General features: G+C 34.3%; 1 protein-coding gene across 6 annotated transcripts in view; it reads left to right on the forward strand.

Moving 5' to 3' along the window:
* The window catches only part of toc (toucan), a 43,002-nt gene that overhangs the window by 17,791 nt on the left and 4,409 nt on the right, over nucleotides 1-20,802 (forward strand). For all 6 annotated transcript variants that reach the window (XM_015316762.2, XM_015316764.2, XM_015316763.2 and 3 more), the window contains 7 exons: nucleotides 1,770-1,977; nucleotides 2,085-2,190; nucleotides 2,638-3,532; nucleotides 3,628-4,061; nucleotides 4,661-4,770; nucleotides 13,934-14,059; nucleotides 16,682-16,861. In XM_015316762.2, coding sequence (XP_015172248.2) covers nucleotides 1,770-1,977; nucleotides 2,085-2,190; nucleotides 2,638-3,532; nucleotides 3,628-4,061; nucleotides 4,661-4,770; nucleotides 13,934-14,059; nucleotides 16,682-16,861 — 2,059 coding nt within the window. The remainder of the gene's footprint in view (nucleotides 1-1,769; nucleotides 1,978-2,084; nucleotides 2,191-2,637; nucleotides 3,533-3,627; nucleotides 4,062-4,660; nucleotides 4,771-13,933; nucleotides 14,060-16,681; nucleotides 16,862-20,802) is intronic.

Raw genomic sequence — 20,802 nt, forward strand, 5'->3', positions numbered from 1 at the left:
GTAATTCATAGTACATGCGTTGCAAACAAACAACCTGAAGTCGTTGGAAACATTGGTAACGAAGAACTTAACAGAACCCTGTCATTACCGAGTTCAACTGACAATGAGTTATACATGTTCACAATGAGTTTATTCTATTTTGATGAGAATTTTTAAAGTACTTTTTCACATCGTCATCTATGTAAGGAAATATTGTATTCAATGAGGAAAAAGGGGTACCAAAATGGCGGACGTTGCTAGAGACAATGTTATTGGAAAAATGTTGGCATCGTGAACATGTGTTTAAATAAAAGGAAAGATGTATAATATTACTAGAGTAGACAAAATTCACGTCTTAAAGGGGGTTTCGAATTGAAATGTAGCTATGTCAGCTAACCCAGTTCTCAGATCTAACGTCGTCCAACAGGGTCGTCGCCGGTGAACGCACTCTCCTCCAACTCTCCTTCAACTCTTCGCATATACCCAGTTTTCTTCGCTTCAGGCAGAGCATCAGTAACACTATTATTAGTACTCCTTTAACATATCTTCTCTTTCTATCTTTCTATTCTAATCCTATCTTTCTCTCTCTTTTCTTCTTCTTCTTGTGTATCCGGTTGCATTACGAAGATGCTACGCCATGATCGAACAAGTCGCGATGTGAGCGATTTATCCTCGGGTACCTACTATGTTGATTAATCATGTAATCTATTTAAGTCGATCCTCTGGACGACTGGTTCATAAGACTCTTTCTTTCTCTTTTTCTCTTTCTCTACGTAATAATTACGATAAGTTGAATCAAATGGCGCGTATCAGTCTAATTTGAGCAAATTTCTTGATTCATGTTGGTGGTTAAGTTTATTCACAGTGAAAATTTCGGGAATAGTTCAGAACTATTTCGTTTTCGGTTTGAGGAAATTGTGAAATTTATAAATTATGTTACATACTTCAGATGAACCGACACATTGTTTGAAAAACTTTTAAATATCTTTTCGTCTTAACAATGTTAATTATGCTTGTTTTACGCGTGAACGACAAACTATGAAGGATAAGGAGGAAACGAGTTATGCTCATTCTTACGCAGGAAAGAAAGAAAGAAAGCAAATTCGGGAAGAGGGAACGAAGTAGTACAGGCAAAAGTAATGCTTCGAGGAAGGCGGGGTGGGAAATGTCGTTGACGAGAACTAAAATTAAATTAACCAAGTGTTGGAGACACTTCTGATTCACCTCGGCACCGAGGGTTTTATTTGGAGATGGGCCAAGGGCAACGGACTCTGCACGCTGATGATCCACGGGTCAAACTGTTACGATTGCCCTTGAAAAACATAGTAAATTTTAAAGATTTTCAAGGGTCTCAAAGGTTTCTTACCTTTGGGAAATTATATGATGTCATCTAGTGAAAAACATGTATAGTCCGCTGTTTCAATAACGCAATTTATTTTCATAGCATTCTGGAAATAGGTCGACTATTCTATTTCGTTTCACTAATAATTTTATTATTCTCAAGTGACTTGTATATGTTTGTATATGTTCATACATGCTCTCAAAAAATATTCAATTTAATCATTCTAATTAAACAAATAAATCATATTAATAAGAGATAGTTAGTATTTAATTATAAAATACAAGTAAAAAATTATACGATCGTTAATCCCTAAAAAAATTTTTATTTATTTACCGTTTTATAGATGACCTTTTTGATTAGAAATATTGATCGAGTAATATACAATAAGCGCTGAGCAAAACCCCGTGAAATTGTATATATATTAACAGAAACGATTGTCTGGTTGCAGAACGTAGGGGAAAGCCGCATACCGCTACCACGGGCGGCTCGACCATCGTTTTTTCCCAAAGGAAGGGTTTTAGGAGGAACAAAAATTGGTACTGGTCGTCGCCGATCTCTTGTTCTTAGTTGTATGCAATCAGTGAATGGGGAAGACGATATTTCAATACCTAATTTAAAGTGTCCTAACCGGGCTACGTCAACACCTTTGTCTTCAGGTAATTACACGAAATTATGTAATTTTTTGTAACAATAATGAACACACGTGTTTTTTTTTTAAGACAATACTAATCGTTTTGTAAATTTTATTTTTTTCTCATTTAAGGAAACACGGGGAACGCAATTTTCGCGATATCTCCTGTCTGGGACATCGAAGAAAATGATGTGCAAAAGTTGGTTTATTTAAGTGAAGAAAAGAATAACTTCTTCAGGTATGAAACAAAATCATCAATTGCTTTCCTTAAAAAACTTGTCATATCATGGTTTTTTTATTGACACGGAAAAATAAGTTGAATTTTCATAACATTTTTTCAAAATATATTATCTTCCGTTTTGCTTATTTCTGGGTGAATAGCTGAAAAGATTAAATTTAATTAGAGATAGGAATTATTTTACATTAATTAATGTGTTTTACGAAAGTTGTTGCTTTTATTATGATTATATATACATATTCATTTTTAAAGTTGGATTTCGAATAATTTTCTTTTTCCATTTATAATTCGCTGCCTTATTAACGTCTATATTATTTCTGTTAAGTGACCGAAAACATAAAAAATAAACGAAAATGAAATAAATTGTATCATAAATAAATAAAATTATAGGTTCTTATTAGTTTTATGATCACCTTTCAAGTATAACACGTTTTTATTCTGATACAGCTTGCTCGAAACCACTGGCACGTTGAACAACAGGATTGAGGACGTAAGCGACAGCTGTCTCAGAGATGCCAGCTTGGGTCCCTATAAAGATAACACATCCGGTACACCATCGCACTATTTGATGCTTAATAAACAAAACTCTTTCGAGCACGACGAGAGTCTTGGTATATTGACGCCTGACCAGATGACCGACTTTACGGTCGCGCTGGAATGCTCCAGGACACCATCCTGCGAGAATCTAACTGGTTCCGGAGGTTCAAGATTAGCTCTGACTCGAGCTTCAGCCTCAAGACCATCAGTTGATGCTGAACCAACGGAAGAAGGTTCAAGCGAGCGTACACCATCACCGGAGGAACTTCCATTAGATCCAAAACCTGCTGAACCTGTGAGAGGATCCGTAGTCCCGGTAAGCTTCGTTACTTCGGTGACTAGCATCACAAGTTTAGAAGCAGGTTACCAGGGCGACGGTGAAAACTCAAGGCCAGCTAGTCGTGGGGCTGATCCACCTTCAGTTGCCCCACCACCAAATTTACCGGCTCCTTGTAGACAAGATCCTATGACCGATTCGGATTTCTTTACCGAAAGTGATGCCGATGCGCACGAAGAAATTGTACGTGGTGATAGAAAAGCACAAGTGATTGATGGAACTTTATTTTGTGCACCTGGAGGGCGACGATGTCCCAGTTTCACTGGCGAGGAAATGGACTCCAGTGGTATTTATTCAGATCTTGATAAAAAGCAAGATGAACGACAAGTTTCTGGAGAGGCTTTAGACGAAAACGAGGATAACACGCCCGATACTGTTGATACCGAAGTTTCACAAAGAAGTCAACCATCTCCTGTTAAACCAGAAGTTACACATGTGTTTTTAGATTTCGTACAAATGAGTCCACGAGTAAGTCTTTCCTCATCTAATAAGTTATGTTAAATACAATATAAATATAGATACATATTTACAAAATTAGTGACTTCTAAATTTATTTCTTTTAGGTTTTAACCAGTTTAGTAGATTCGTCAAATGAAGTGGATACGACATTGCAAACTGCAGAAATTACGGTTATCGAAGTTAATAGGGCAAACGATATGCCTAGAATTAAATCTTCGAATAAAACAGAATCGAGTTCTTTAAAAAAATACAAGATGCCTAAGAGAAATGTTGTATCGAAGATTAAAGCGATGATTGAATCCGGCCCTAAGGATGAGGCGGAGAAGGAAGCTAGACGATCCCAGAGATCTCAAAGAAAAGGAAGTCGATGGGATGCGGTGATGAGTAAGATCGAGGCCGGTAAAAACGAACAGAGAACGAGATCCTTAAGAAAGGAAGTTAAATCTAGAGTTTTACAAGGCCTAACGCAATCACCAACTCTTGGAGCAACATTACAAAAAGTTACTGATGCCGATAATAACAATAGCAAGGATAAAAGGTACAAATAGGTTTTAATTAACGTATACTTATAATCGATATTTTTTTTTTATTTCATCTTAATTAAATTTTATTGGTGACCATAATTGAACTTTCCATTATATGATTTTTCTTGTTTACGTCGCGGCGGTTATTAGTGGCAGATAAGCTAATAAATATGTAGCGCATGTAATAATTGTATTTAATTAAACACAATAATTCAATTCAGTATTATTTCATTTCTAAAAAATGTAATACGAGTTAAGTAAATGAGACGAGCGACAATTTTATCCAAATACACTTGATATTTAACACGTTGACTGCCATGCCAGATTTACACATTTAGAGGGCTACAAGAGAATAATAATATAATATTTAACAATAAATTTGTCATTGTTGAATAGTGTATTTTTTTTTATAATATCGTCAAGTCAGCTATAAAGTTTAACATTTTTTTAGTTGTCAATATTTATTTTGATTTAATCGCTTAAATATTTGAAGCGATTTATTACTGTTATCCGACTTGGCAGTTAACGTATTAACATGTTATACAAAAAGCACTTACAAAAAAATGAACGTAGAAATAATTCTGATACTAAATAAATTAAATTTGATTTATAGAAGAACACGTGGAAGACAAACAGTAAAGTCACCCATGCAAGAGACAGCTAGAAGCTCGGTTCGAAGTTCCATGAGCGATCTCAGCAGTGCTCCCAGTAAAGAAGCTCGTAGTAAGTCAATTAACATTCATTCGTTTTGCTTTCGAATTGAATTCATCGTTTTTTCCTCTCTTCTCGCTTTTTCTCGTAACTAGAAACACTATTTTTCCTACCACAACGACTCGTTTATACCTAGCAAATCCTATTTGCGGGAATAAACTCATCGCGCGGCGCCGTCTCGTTCGTAATGGGAAAACTTAGGCGTGCAGAGAAAAATCTCTCTGATGAGTCTATGGAATTCGTGCTAAGAGGATATTTCAGAGGCGTTATTTAAATCGCGTTAAGCATTCACAAGCGAATATTATGATGGTGCTAATCGTAGTGCAACATCCTGAAAGAATTTAAAGTGTTGTTGATATTATGAGTGGAAGTCGTTTCTAATCAAAACAACATTTATTCTTATTCATATATCTATACTTCGTGGAGCTTTCAAAAAGGCAGTAAAATATTACGGTTAGGATTAGTACTTCTTCATAGGTAAATAAAAAACAAATTCGATATATCTAAAAAAAGATATTATTTAATTTAGCTCATCGAACAGTTGTGTAAGTTAGCTTACAAATATAAGAGAATATTTAACATTGCTAAAAATTATTTAATAAGATCGATATGCAATATTAATAGATAATAATGAAATTAACATTTTAACATAATTAATTATGTATTCTATAAATTGTGAGGAAAATTACGTTACTCATATTTTATTATATATCAACGGAGTTAATCGAAAGTGATCCAACGAAATAAAGTGATTATTATAGCATAGTAATTACCATCCAATATGAACTAATAATTCCATAACGCAACACGGTAATGATCGAAAAAGCTGCTGCGTTGAGGCAAGAAGGCTATTTCGTGCTGCTCGTAAAATGTGCTATGCCCGTGACGTACGTTTACGCGTTCTTGGAAGGATTGAAGAAAGGCGACGAGAGTTATGTCGGCCGGTTGTGTTAGCTTATGTGTTCCTATAGCAGCCGTTCATATAGTGGGGAATGAAAACCGGGCTACGAAACGGGATAGAAAGGCTTGGAGAACAAACGTCTGCTAGTTGGATAAAGTACAATGAAAAATAGCCTTACGATCACCTTCTATTTCTAATATCAAGATCCAAACGTTCGGACTTGCATTTTCTTTAGTCTTATGTCATTTTTCTAGATGAATAAATGCGATTGCATTTCAACATACATAGAACAGTTATATCATCAAACGTCATACATTTTTATTATCTTTACCGACTGTAATAACATTGTATCATTTCATATTTTTTTAAATGGAAAAGAATTAATATCGTTACTATGTCTATCGTTGGTATTATTATTGCACTATCTTTTATTGCAGCCTTTAATTTCAACTATTATCGGCTCGTTATTAATTAAAATTGACTGTTTTGAAAGTATTCATGTACGTGGTAATAATTTTACGGTTATTTTAATTCATTTGAATTTAACGTATTAGGTAATGCAAATATATTTCGACGATTTTGTAGGAAATCAAATAAATGTGTCAGTAATTAAGTAAACAAAATTATATAGATTTAATTTATATTTTACAATTATTTATATTATATAAATTAAATCATAAAATCAATAATACTATTATTATCAAAATTTAAAATATTATATATAGGTAATATGTATATATAAATTATATTTGAAAATTTTATTCGAATGCAGCCAAATTAAAAATAGTCCGCATACAATGCGTTAACATTTTTTGATACTGATAGAGAACAAGTTAGCAACAATAAAACCTCGATTATGTTGTCGACATATTAGAATCATAATTGAGAAAGACCTTCTGCGCATGTCACGCTTTGTTCCTTTATCGCGTACATTTTCGCGACAAAGAACGGAGCAGCCATCAATACGCGTATTCATCGTTGCCGACGACCATGCCCGTTTCGACCATAATTTCGGCGTATAGTTCTTCGATACCGCACTGCGGTTGTAAGCATAAGAAAAAGGGCGTGGAATAGCGTTCGTAAAATGAGCAAATAAAAGGGGGAAATTAAACCCCTTTCCTTTTTTATTTTTTTGTCGATGCTAACACTTGGCACGTTATTCCTTTATTTAATCATTCATTTTTTATTAAAAGCAATTATTATTTAAGAATGGCTAAACAAAATCCATAATAATAATTTACCATCCCTGTTACCTTAAATTCGTCCTAGTACGTCGTGTCCTTGAACTTCTTCGTTCTTCGACCTAAGATTCTAATCTTCGTCTTTATTATTAGTTGTTAGTCTCACTTAACCCTCTCACTATTTTTTTATATACAAGAAGAAATTAGATTTTTATTAATGAGTGACTTTAACAATAGAACATAAATTTAAATATTACTTTTATAAAAAAGAGACATTGACAAAGTGCTGGAAGTATAAAGAAAAACGTGTCGAATTAGCATCTTGCTTGTCACTCGTGTATACGTATACGTGAGAAAGTTAATCGTGCAAAAAAAGAAAGAATTTCCATCGTCTACCAGACGATCCCTTTCAAAGATAAAATTCTCCCCCTAATGTCAATATAAAATCAACATAGGTTGGTTCTGGTTAGACCCTTGACCTCGGATTTCTTTAGGGCGGCGGCCAGTATAAGAAACGTACGTACTTACGTCAGAAGAGAGGGTGGTGGTGAATCAGAATTTTCGCTGGGTGAGCATGTGCGTATGCATGGGAGGGTTGTTTTCTATCGACCCGATGACTGGTGGCGCGTCTCTCGCGAAACTCGGCCACGGAGGTTGGTGCTATGGGTGCCGGAGGAGGAGAAGTACAGACGGGCGCCCCTCTTCCGGCGCCATTGGATAGTTTGCTTTCCATCGAAGCCGTTCCACCGGATGGAGGAGGCTGAGGCAGCATCCAGTCGGCAGTACTCGGCGGGCATCGTGCACGCTCGGACGTTGCATATATGCGTCTTTATTGTCTCTCTCTTTTGCACTTCCGGAGCATTCTATCTTCTTTTTTTTCATTCAACCTTCCATCTCCCCCTCGTTCCTTCTGACCATTCTTTCTTCTTCTTCTCCGATCTCTCCTATTCGAGTCAGCAATGAATCCCGAGTGGTTCGAACTTTAATCGAAACGTTTGAAAGAAGAAAAGACATCCAACCATCATCAACGAGAATAACGTGCTGCTGTTAAATCCGTGTTATTTTTGTGGTTGCCATATCGTGCTGCTGTTGCAGTTTAAATCGAGATTAGAACGTTCTTCTCTTTCTCTTATTTTCTCGTCTCTCTTTAAGGTGGTAATCAAGAGAGGGCTCAGGTCAAGTCGCGGCTGCGTTCGAAAGAGGCTGTTCGTTAGCACGTCGTTGTGACCTCGTTCCCTCTTCTTCATCTTCTCTTTCTTCTTCTCCTTCTGATCGTTGTTATTTTGTTACTTTTTTTCTCTCCTTTGACTTCTATAGAAATACATCGACGTAGGTTTATTTGAATATTTTTTATTCGAATATTATAATAAAACCAGATTTCCTTTGATTTGGACTTTCAACAACGACGCACAATCATCGGCGCTGTTCTCGAGAAATTCTCGCTTGAAATCGATTTAGAGGCTGCGCTCTTCGTCGGCGAGAAAGGAAAGAAAAGAAAAGAAAAGAAAAAGAGAGTCTTGGCACGCTTGAGAGACTTTCGGAGTTAATCGAAAGGAGAGTTTTCTTTGACGAACAAATTCTCGTTTACATTTTTAAGATGCCATCGAGACTGTCACGATGTTGGAAACAAAAGATCGTAAAGAATTCGAGCTCGGTGTTGCTCGAATCATCGAAACTACGAAATCATCTAAACGTTCTTCCAATTTCTTCCAAAATCGGTGATATGACGCGATGATAAGGAATAAATTCTATCGATTTTCTATGTATGGAATAACTCGAACGAATCCTTGTAATTCTTTTCCTTAAAAGAAGAAACGTATTTATTGCGTTTGGAAATTTCCTTTCGTCGTAAAAGTGAGATCAAATTGGTTAAAGAAGACAAACATAAGTGTATTAGTTGACTATCGTCATCATCATCATCACCATCACCATCACTACCTACCTCATCATCAAGAAGAAGCAACCAACGGAACCTTCGACGAGCCGAACGTGAAATGCATACTAGAGAGTTCCTTTCCTGTAATAGCGCGCGAAGAAAAGGTCTTCAGGAGGAATGGTTGTTTGAAAGTTCAAGGTTCAACAACGACGAGTACAACAATAATAACAACAAAAAGAAAAAGAATGACGACAAGTGGACAATAAAATATAGAACGATCGTTGATTTCAATGAGATAGATCAAATCTGGCAAAGATAAATGGAAGAGATCTAATCTTTCTTCATTTTAAGATAACCTTCTTCTTGATTAATCGAAGATCAAAATTTTAGCTTGGAGGGAAATTTTCATCTCGGATAAAGAGATTATTGTCAAATAAAAGACAATTAAAGGAAAGGAAATTATATTTCGGAGAAAATTGAAGAAGAAACTTTGAAATCATAAGATTCTCTTCGTACTTTGAGAATTCGTACTCGAAGAGGAGCACTCGCGGGTCAACGGCACTCCTGGTTTATTTCCGGCATTGCCTTTCCTCGTCTTCTACCTTCTTATACTACGTACGTGCGGCACGTTCCTTCAACGGAGCACGTTTGTTCTCCTCTTGCTTGTCTTACTTCTTCATCTCTCTTTCTCTCTCTTTCTCTCTTTCTCTTTCTCTCTTTCTTTATTTCTTTCTTTTCCTTTCTTTCTCTCTCTTTCTCCCTCTCATTCGATCAACCGGCAGAACGGGCAGGTGCAGCGAATAGCAGCCGACGACCACGTGCGTTTCCAAGGCCGACGAGCAGCGGTCCTGCGCCACCACCACCGACACCAACACCACTACCTAACAACCATCGTTGGAACTCTCCGATCTTACCTACTTACGCAACAGAATCAGATGTTAAACCTACAACGACGGGTGGTGGACGCGCGACGAATTCGTTCAGTGAAAGAGAACGAACGCTTTGGAATTATATATCTTCAGAGATCTGGAAAAACAGAATGTGCTTATTGTGATTATTGCTGTGTGTGTATGTGTATTATATGTATATATGTACGTGATATCGATCCGTGCTGATAATTATTTCGTTCCTTTTCAACGTTGACAAAAACTGATCTAAAAATCAAAAAGGAATCGATTCATTTCTCTGGAACAATATGAAATAAAATCGACTTAAAACAATTGGACAAAATTGTTAATAAATAACGAAAAATATCGTTGAATAAAATTATTCTTTATTTTGAAGAAAATGGATAGAAATCAATTTATAAATTGGATACATTTTGAATAAAACACGTGTATTTTGGAAAAACAAAATAAAACAAAAAGGATTGTCACACACAGTTATACCGTCTATAGTTAAAGATAAAATAAAAATGCGGGCAAGATTGTGCGTTCGATCGGAAATATTTGCGTTCCAAAGTTCGATCAATTTCCAAGCGATCCTTGAGCTCGGCCTTCGAGAGAGGATCAGGTGAAAGTTTCGGATCGTTTTCCTTTACAATGGAGTATCAGTGAAGGGAAAATACGTGCCTTCAAGATGGGACAGCAAGGATCGAAGGGCAGGCCATCACTTCGTACGGATTTCGTGAGGGATTCTACGAAGATGAGATTAGGCAGCTTTAAGCGAGGTAGAAAACGTTTTGTGGACTTTTCACCTTTCTCTAATTTTCACCTTTTAATTAAGTTTCTACATTTACGATTAAAGAACTCGCAAGTAGGCTAAATTATTAATTCGCGTAATCTCTTAATCAAATTCCATGTGAATTATCTTGCGGATATTTTTTTTTAATATTGAAGAAACCACAAAGGTATTTTAATTACACGACTCTGTAAAATCTTTGCACATGCAATTTGTTCAATTACTTATTTTTCTTTTCTGCTATTTTATTTTCTACGATCTTCAAGAATTCATAAGGTTAAAATCTACTATGTCTACTAACTTGCTAATAAATGATTATCAGATATTAGGAATTAGACTAATAGGAGAATATAAATAGGTAGTAATCTTGTATTGAATACAAATTTTAAGATTTTTAAAAATATTTGCTCATGATCCTTCGTGCTCCGTTTAACATAGAAAGTTTTGATATCCACGACGATCTACCTACAATGCACGAATATTCGTGGAATTGGACTTTGGGTCAAGTGATTTCTCCAGAGACTAAAGTATTTTAGGGAGGATCAAAGGTATCCCACTTTTACTGGGTGACCGAGTTTTTCTTCTACGCTCTTCCCTCTTGATGCAGTTAAATCGGGATAATTGAAAAATGGATGGCACATTGAGAATAGAGAGAACAAAAATTAACACGTGTTCGATTTAGTTCAGAAATAATAATAATTATAATATATTCCTAATAGAGATTTATTAGAGAAAATTGTTTCAATGATAAAGCGAATTACTTTAACTTCAAAAGGATGAACTTTAATTAGATGTCACGCTTTTTTGTCTTCGTCTGATCGATTCATCTGGGTCGATGACAGGCGAGAAATCGAATATGTCGAGATATAGTCTAATGATATATTTTTCACAGAGATTTCTTTTAAAAAATCGAATTAATAATACAACGAATTAAACGATGAAATTCAATTAGTCATCATATTTTTGTTATCTTCTCTAAATGGATTCATTCTGGTCGATAATAGACGAGAAATAGAATAAATTGAACTAGAAATTAATTATATTAATATTTAATACAATAATAATATATTTCTAATAGAAATTTCTAAAAACAAATATAATTTGCAAATTACTTTTATTATACAAACGATGAAACTATACGTCAAGCATTTTATCTTCATTTGATTAATCTATTTCAATGATAAACAGGAAGTCGAATCAGTCGAGATGAAAAAATAAAAAAATAAAAATAAAAGTCAAGAGAAAATAAGTGAGAGTCCTCGAGGTGTACGTTATTATTGTTTCTTCAAGGATCAATGGTGATCCCACGCGAGATGAAGAGTTATAAAATGTTGAAAGATCTTAGTGTAGGATATAAGCCCAGTAGCAAAATAATGTCGTGAGAACGTTGCTCAAGTGTATCCTGTTCATTCGTTCCCCAGTAGCAGTCTTCCTGCCATAGTCGTCTCCTCCTAAAGAATTTCATTAGCCTGACATAATAGAACTACGCTCGCATGACTCTTTTTTTTCCCGTCAAGTGTGAAACTGGTAACAGATCGTCTATCTATTATCTTTTTATTACAATAGTTCGCCTTTTAATCGACTTTCTAGTGACTTTGAATAAATGAGAAAGGAATCAACTATTTCTAATGCACTAGTCTCCTTTTCACACGTCTTAATATATCTATTATCATAACACTTTTTCTATCGCCACGGTTAGTTTTTATATCAACTTTCTAGTGACTTTGAACAAACGAGAAAAGTCTCAATTATTTTATCAAACCTTACTCTTTACTTTCTTACACGTTATATATATTGAGTGACTCGGAATATTCGTCTTTATTTATAAATATATATTTTATTTATATTCCTAATATACAGTGAATTTAAGAAGTATTCAATTTTAAATAATTAATATTTTCTTCTAATACAATATTTTAAAATTCTTATAAACAGTAACATATTTTAAGATTATTGAACTTTTAAATGAATATAAATTTTATTGCAAAAGAATATTATATTATAAAAAAAGTAAAACTTAACATAATTGATAAAAAAATTGACCTCACAAGATATACCCGTCCATCTCAAAAGCATTATAAGATGCAAGAAAGATTAACCAAGTATTACTTACAAAAATAATAATTATATTTTTATTATATCTTAGGCGAGTACAAATACTCTTATGATATAGTAAATCGTAATGATATACAAAGTGATTCACTTGTATATAAACTTTCTAGTAATTTTGGATAAATGAAAGAAGAATTAACTATTTCTAAAATACTAGTAATTTTGTTTTGATATATCATATAATATATAATTATCTTAATAATTATATTAATTATCGTAATATAACTTTATTATAAAGTGTATTATATTCCGATATATTTTGATCATAATAACTTTGTTTGTAGTATATTCGAGAAACAGAAAAAATGTATGTTGCCATAAAAAGTTTTGTGTCACGAAAGTATGCGAACCTCTAACGACGAGCCGTTATATGTACTCGTTTAGAAGGTACGCTGACGACTGGTTACTTGGTATACATACATATATTATAAACCTTTTCCTTTTCTCGTTAGCAGCGTAATCAACGTACGGAACGACGTAAACTTCGCTTTACTCGTTGCAGCTGCTCGTCGACCACGAGATCCAATGATACGCGAAAAAGTGTTAATCATTGGAGAGCGATATAATGTTCCACCTCGATAAGTTTCACGATCATTCGATCATTAGATATTGGATTACAATTTTCCTCTATTTCTCAAGAAATCATGATATACGATTCTTCATGATTGAATCAATTTCTTTCATATTTTTTTCCCTCATGTTCTTTTAATGTCATGTAACTTTAAAATCATACATTCATATACAGGATAACCCATAAGTCAATTGACATTAGCTGTTGTTTGATTCCAACTTAAAAATTTTTTAAATTTTACTATCAAAGTAATTGATCAATAATTAACTCTTTTTATATTTAAAATAAATTTTTTTAATAATTAGATTAAATATTACTAAATGAGAACAATTTTTATGATCTTCCAATGATAAATGATACGATAATGTTTTATTTACTTTATTAATTTTTTCTACTTCTTGTTTTGTAGAGTTAATTAATTTGGCATATGATTGGTTCAATTAGCATTGCGATAACTTTTTGTTGTTGTTAAAAATCTTTTACATAAAAATAAAAATATAATTATCATAAGTATTATTACAAATTTTTATTATAAATTAAATCTGTTTATACACGCACAGAAATGCATTTCTGTCAATTGACTTATGGACCACTCTGTGTGTGTATATTTTTTAAATCCTATTTTATTTATTTCACCGTAATATTATTAGTTCGAATGCGAACCATATTTGGTTTCTAAAAATTTAGTACAATTAAAGAATACAATGTTTTTATTTTTTTAAACTAAACAAAAATAGAGTTATGAAAAATGGTTAATCTCTTTAAATTGGGCACATTTCTTTTGGCTCATGACTTATAACACTTAAGATTGAACGATTGAAATGAGATATCTTATTTCGCATTTACCATTACAGAGAGATCACCGACGTCGGGAAGTTCACCAAGAAGAATTGTAGCAAATGGTCGTAATGGTCAACAGGGTCGTGTCAATAGTTTTCGAGAAAAGAAAAATTGTTCTTCAGTGGCAACAATCAATCTTGGTAAGTGTGAGGTAGAGGAGAACAAAAAGATTTATTAGTTATGTGTGTGTGTACCCTGTGTGTAAGAGAGAAGAAAGAGAAAGAGAGGAGAAACGAGATGGCTGATAAATCGAGTTGATGAATTTACGACGAATTTATATACGTTATGCTCGTCGATGAAGCACGGAGACACAAAGCTGAGGGCAACGCTGCGTACTTCCGGTTGGAGACCCAACACGATCAAAGCGGCTTTTCTTTACTTAACTTACTCCTGAATCTATGCAACCATTAGTACGTGTTTGCTTGTAACTTAAATGGCAGGCATCATTAACAGCGTCCTTTCTTTCTCCTTTTTAATATCAATTTTCATAACTTATGAATTTTTATTACAAAATTTGGACATTTTTTTATTAAGGCTTCTAAAATATTTAAACGAAGCTTGTAAAATTTATCTCGAGGAACATTACCAACTAAGATGTCATCGCAACAAGCGTTGAATTTAAAATTAAATTCGTCTTATAGTAGTCGTTTATAGCTGCTCGTAACATAATTATTTAAATGTGGCATTTTAAATATTATTTAACGACAATGAAAGTTAAATCGAAATAGCTTGGAATTAATCGTTGTCAATATTTTGTCGTAGTCAGTATTGAAATAATAAGGAAATCTAGTATAATTAGGAACATCGTTATGTATATTTCGGAAAAATTAAGCTTAAATTTAGCAAGAATGACAATAAATTTTCGTTAAATACTAATCCCTTTTCATAAATACGAAGAAAAATTTAAAAATATCCTTTGTCGAAAACTTTCTGACAACTCAAAATATCCAGACCTTTCGAGGATTTAGAAAGGATAGGATATCGTCTACTAAAATAGTCCGATAAAAATGTCAAATATAAGGATCTTTTTTTTTTACAAAAGTCAGGTAAAATTTTAACGGTTATAGCCCTCACCAACATTTCGACGAGGCCAAACCATCTCTCCTTATCCCCATTCGTAAATTCAACGTAGCATGTTGCTTGTGAACTACCGGCAAACAGTTCGTCGAGAGCTGCGAACGAGTGAACACTCGCATACTCTACGGGTATCCGCGATTAAAGAATTCTCTATACTTTAGTGAAGAGAGAAATGTTCTTTGGAAACGAGTAACAGTCAACCAAAATATTCCACGGCAGTGAGAACGTGATTTGTGAGCTGACTTGTGTGACAGTGATACGTGATCAGCATTAGTAATGATTGAAGTACCTCCGAATGTGGGCAACGTTTGCGCGCGGCGATCGAGTTTGCCGAGCCCGATGCACCAAGTGCAACTTACAGCCGACCGGAACAAACGTAACTTGGATTCTTCGAATTATAGTATATGCATATTTTCTTTTCATTTTTCTTTTCTTTAATATACTTTACACGATTATTCTATCAAGCATGCAAACAAATTTTATAGGATGTATTACCCGTAACGAGCACATTCATTGAATATTCATACATCAATGTTACAAATTAATACAATGTTACAATATTTAATAATTCCTATCCACGTCAATTTTAACAAGTAAACAAACAAAGTTAGTAACATGTGTTACTTATAATGTCTGTGTTCAAAAAACGTGTTCATAGGATATTTACATATCTGTATTATTGATTGTACTCGTCAAGTGACTAAATATTAATGTTTTGAGTAAAGTATTAGTTAGGTAGGTAAAATCGTGACATTACGAGTCCTTCAATAGGTAAACCCTTTTATCCATGTAAAACAAAGATTCGAAGAAAAGATCGAATTAGTTTCAGTCGGTTAGTTATATTTACGAAGTACGCAAGTTTCGAGACATGGTCGCAGGAGGAATTTTCAGTAGTTTCGGTAATTACGAATTTGTCTAATTTATGATAATCTGTTAAGTTAACTTTTTGAATAATTACGAATAATGTTAAATGATTTTAAATTAATTCGTGCAATTTAGAATATTTTCAAATAATTATCATAAGATTTGTCCTCTTACAATTAGCTATTATTAGACAATACAAAATCTACAAAAGTTAGAAGAAAATCGAGAGATAAATAGAGTGTATATAGAGAGAGATATGTAGAGAGATAATAGAGTGAAAGAAAGAAAAGGAAATTAAGAAAGAAACAAATAATATTCTCTCATAATTCACAGTGCAACAAATATTCTTTCTTTCTCCTTTGATCGATCGATTCGATTCCCAAGAAGATCGAGAGGCTCGATTATTTGTACACGTCCGATCGGTTATACGTCCAATTAAGCTCGCGTTTAATGGTAGCGTTCTCGATCAACCTGTCAAACTACTCTCGCTGTCGCATTGCATATTCGTCTCAAGATTTTGTGCTAAAACTCTTTGAAAATTCTTCTTTCCGTTATCAACTAACTCTCGAAATGATTTTCCGAATGAGGAAGTACATGAAAATGAAAAATAAAGGAATAAAGAAGAAGGAAGGAAAGGTAAAGGCGTGACGACTCAAAGTGTAGCGTCAAAGACCCGTACCTTTTTATCTTATACGGGCGATAAAACGGTTCACGGTGTTACGGTACTCGGAGGAGCTATCATCGTTACACGACTCGTAGCAACTACCGGTTAGCCGTTGGTTCGGCATGCTCTCGTTAACGTAGAGTTTTCTGTGTTGCAGAAAAGAGCCCGACGGCGTCGCGCAAGCAGCCGATTACAAGGAGATTAACGGCCAATGTCCCTGCCAAACAACCATCACAGCAACGACAGCAACAGCAGCAGCAACAGCAACAACAACAACAACAACAACAGCAACAACAACAGCAGCAACAGCAACGTGCCACAAGACCAATAGAAAAAGGTATTTATTGATCGAGAATATTTTTAACTGGTAAACCTGATGTATGACATTTATTTTCATTCAAAATCAAATGGTATGATAAGATATAAAGGTTTTGAATAAAATTAATTTATTAGAAAAAATAGTTCTTTGAAAATATAATATTATCCTTGGGATTAATATCTCTATAATACTAATATTTAAATAAAATTATTTATAAATTAAAAATCTATAATATATATATATCTTCGTTTTATCACATGATATGAAGATAATAATGGACGTTTGAAAAAGAATAAACAAACAAAAATGAATATTTTTTTTTATCTTGCTTGTGAAATCTTTCGCTATTTTTCCTCGAGCATCTTTCTTGGAGCGCCCGGTAATCGAAATCGAAGCGGAAGCAAGCTTCGAGGTTTAAATAGAACGTAATGATGACGAAATCGATTCATAAGATAAATCGGGATCGAACACGTTAGGCTTGATAAGTATTGACTCGTTAACGATCATCTAACTGTCAATAAACAAAGTTTACAATCCTCGCAGTATTGTTCGAAATTGCTAATAAATTGAAAGGTCTTTTTAAGTTTTCTTTCATCGTACTTCGTTTGGCTCGTTTTCAAGCTAATTTCGACGCTTGTAGAAAGTCGATAGAAAGAAATTGACATGATTTGTTTACCGATTTATATCTTTTTGACCTTGCTTTATCAAATAATGTATTTATGAAGATACTCATGGAAGTTTAATTATTTAGAGAAAATGTATAAGAATCTTATAATATCTCATAATATCCCGTATTTATTTATATTACAAATTTATATTAACGATGAATATTTTGTAATTCTTTTATTTACATATTTTCTATTTCTGTGTATTCGCTAGTAATTTAATTAATCGCAATGTTACGTTATTTAAATGAATAAGATAGTAAATAGATATTTCTCATATTTTCATTTTGAAATTCTTATATCTATATAATTCTTGTTCTATTGCATCGATTATTATCCAGCTGATCGCAAGATTACATCAGTAGAGTCTCTTCACTCTCTTCTTGAATAGTAGAAAATCTTTTTCTTTGAAAACTAGAAAGGAACTTTCACGTAGGAAAAATCAGTAAACACATTCTGGAATAAAAATTCTTTATACTCATTTGTGTCCAAGCAGTAAAAGTTCGATCAAAAGCTGGCCGTTAGTAAATTTCCATATGCAGTACTAGAAAAAGAGAGAAAAAGAAAGAGTAAGAGAGAGAACAAGAAACTCACGGAAGGCCTTTTCCGAAAGAGGACGGCGTTTTAACGTTATCTCGTGCGGCATGAAACAAACGTGTTCACGTTGACTTTCCAATTCATTGACCGCGAGATACGGTTAGCTATAGTAATAGAAGTGGTAGTGGTGATTGTATAGTAGTAGTAATAGTAGTAATAGTAACAGCAGTAGTGGAAGTTTTCTAAAAACGTCCCACGGTCATTTCGCGTTGCGTACGAGCATGTTTTCACGCTGGTTTACGCAAACAAGTACCTAAAACACACACAAATATATATATATATATATATATATATATATATATAACATATGATCTATCTGTGTATTCTGTTGGCTTTACTTTGAAGAAGAAAGTTATTCTGCTTTCACTGAATCACACATTAGCAATATACCACTGTGAATCTTGTCTCTTCTTAGCCCGCAGCAATGAACGTTCTCCAAAGGTTTTTTTATTTATTGTAGCAAAAAGGAAACTTCTAGGTTTCTATCGAATGCTATTCATCGATCAGGCAAACTCAAAGTCTACTATTACTACGAGGATATCTCGAATTTCTATAACTCGTGTTTTCGTACGTCTTCGTACTCTCAATAGAATCGCCTTAATTTACGCTTTCATTAATCATTCATGAACGGTTCTCGAACATGCGTGCTTGCTCGCTATGAAAACGATCGAGACAGGAAGGAGTCTACAGTGATTCGAGAGGTTGGCTAGTTTCGATGACCTTAACGAGTTCCTGAAGGAAGGAGTAGTCTTTTTTAGATCTCTATGCGACCTTGTATAATTTATAGAAGATCAAATTGCGAAGAGTTCTTTATTATTAGTTTTATATATTAGGTTGATTAAGTTTAGACTATTTGATTGGTTATTTTTTTTATCTTATAATATTTATTTTATTCTTCTATAATATTAACTTCTCAAAAGTCAAATTGATGAAAACGATGAATGAAGAAAATCATGTAAATTAGAATAAACCAACTAATTTTCAAACTCATTTCTAATCGATAATTTTCTTTATTTGAATCAATTGTTTCTTTCAAACGGCTCCATCTAAGGGTGACCGATTCCAAATGGAAAAGTCAATTTATTCGGAACACGACTCCTTGAAATAACTTATAGCGATCGTGAGCGCGCACGCGTGCATGATCTCGCCTCCGACCTTTTTATTTCGCGCCTTCCCTGGAGTGGTCAGTTTCGCGCGAGCGCGAGCGCACACACGCATGGATAAACACTTATTGTGTGTCCGGTTGAAGATCGTTCATCCATCCTTATCATTATCCATCGTCTTCTATGCTGGACTTCGTTTCAAGGTGGTCTTAGTGTTAATGCAGATGTTAGTGATGGTAATACATACTAGTAGTAATACCAATAGTAGTAGTAGTAATGATGGTAGTAGTGATAGTGGTGGTGGTGGTGGGAGGGAGAATGTATCGTCTGTTCGAGGCAGCTTGCGGCTCGTGCTAATTCAGTCGAACCGCGGACTCGGCCAACAAATTGCCACGAGTGACGATTCTAATTCGTCTCAAAACGCCGATAGGACACTGTTATCTTTGTCATCACTTTGACGTTTCCTTAGAATATACCTTTCTTCATCTTCGTATCGGTTTCTTTTTTCTTCTGAATAGTTTTCTTAAGTTTTATTTAAAAAAAGTTTTCTTCCTAGAAAACCTTGTTATTTACTTTTTTGTAAATCAGAAAAGGATTGGACAAATTGTGTTTATCTTTCGTTGACATGAAAAAAGACTCATCAGGGAATGCAGTGTAGTGAAGAATCGATATTACTCTAATAGATTTTCATTTTATAGTGACCACATTGGAGACTGATTTTTTTTAATCTTTCTCGATCGACTACATAAATAGAAAAGAAACTGTAAATATCGGAAAGTGCGTAGATATCTGTTCTTAAAATACTTTGCTTTTGGTGTTTGGACAGAAATAAGAGGGAAAGAGAAAGAGAATGATCGAATCTTAGTAGGAAGGAAGGAAGTACATATGTACAAAACATCTCCGATAGTCGAGCCAAGGTGATCGCAGAGACGTCTTTGGTTTCCTCGCAGACTTTCCACGATTCCGAGAGTCTTTCTTTCCCTCTCTCTCTCTCGTTCTCGATCTATCTTTCTTGGTCTCATCGGACAGTCGACCTTAACCCAGTGTATGCCTTCGGCGGGACTGGCGAGCGTTCTTGGACGAGTAAAGCGATCAAGATCATCCGACCTTTAAGTGCGCTGACTTTTTTCAAGTCAGTTTTCCCCAACACGATCGCAAAGAATTGCGATCGGGGAATATGAAGAAGCAAGCGGGGTGCGAGGATCATAATACCGTGCATGCTTTCACGTTCGTCATCGTCTCAAGAGAATGAAGCTCTATCGATGACGTAAACAGACCAAAAATCTTCGTCGCGTGTCGATCGATTTGTTGGCCCAATGCTGTTTTTGTCCCTTTATTAAAGTAACCTGGTCTAACTATTCGTTTTCATTTTCTCGAGATTAATTATAGATAGATTTTCATTGAAATCGATTTATCTTATTTAAACATTTGATTTCTTTCGAGAAAAAATGATTGTCATGATGATTTTAAAAAATTCAAATCTTCTTCGAGTTCGAAGACGATATCGGTTGGATGAACTTTCTCTTCGACGAACTCGATGAACGAATTTAAAAATTCTGGGCTAAAATATCATGGAAGATGCTCGTGAGACGAG

Source organism: Polistes dominula, unplaced genomic scaffold (assembly GCF_049000335.1).
Source record: "Polistes dominula isolate Pdom_NZ unplaced genomic scaffold, Pdom_raw_medaka contig_77, whole genome shotgun sequence".
NCBI lineage: Eukaryota > Metazoa > Arthropoda > Insecta > Hymenoptera > Vespidae > Polistes > Polistes dominula.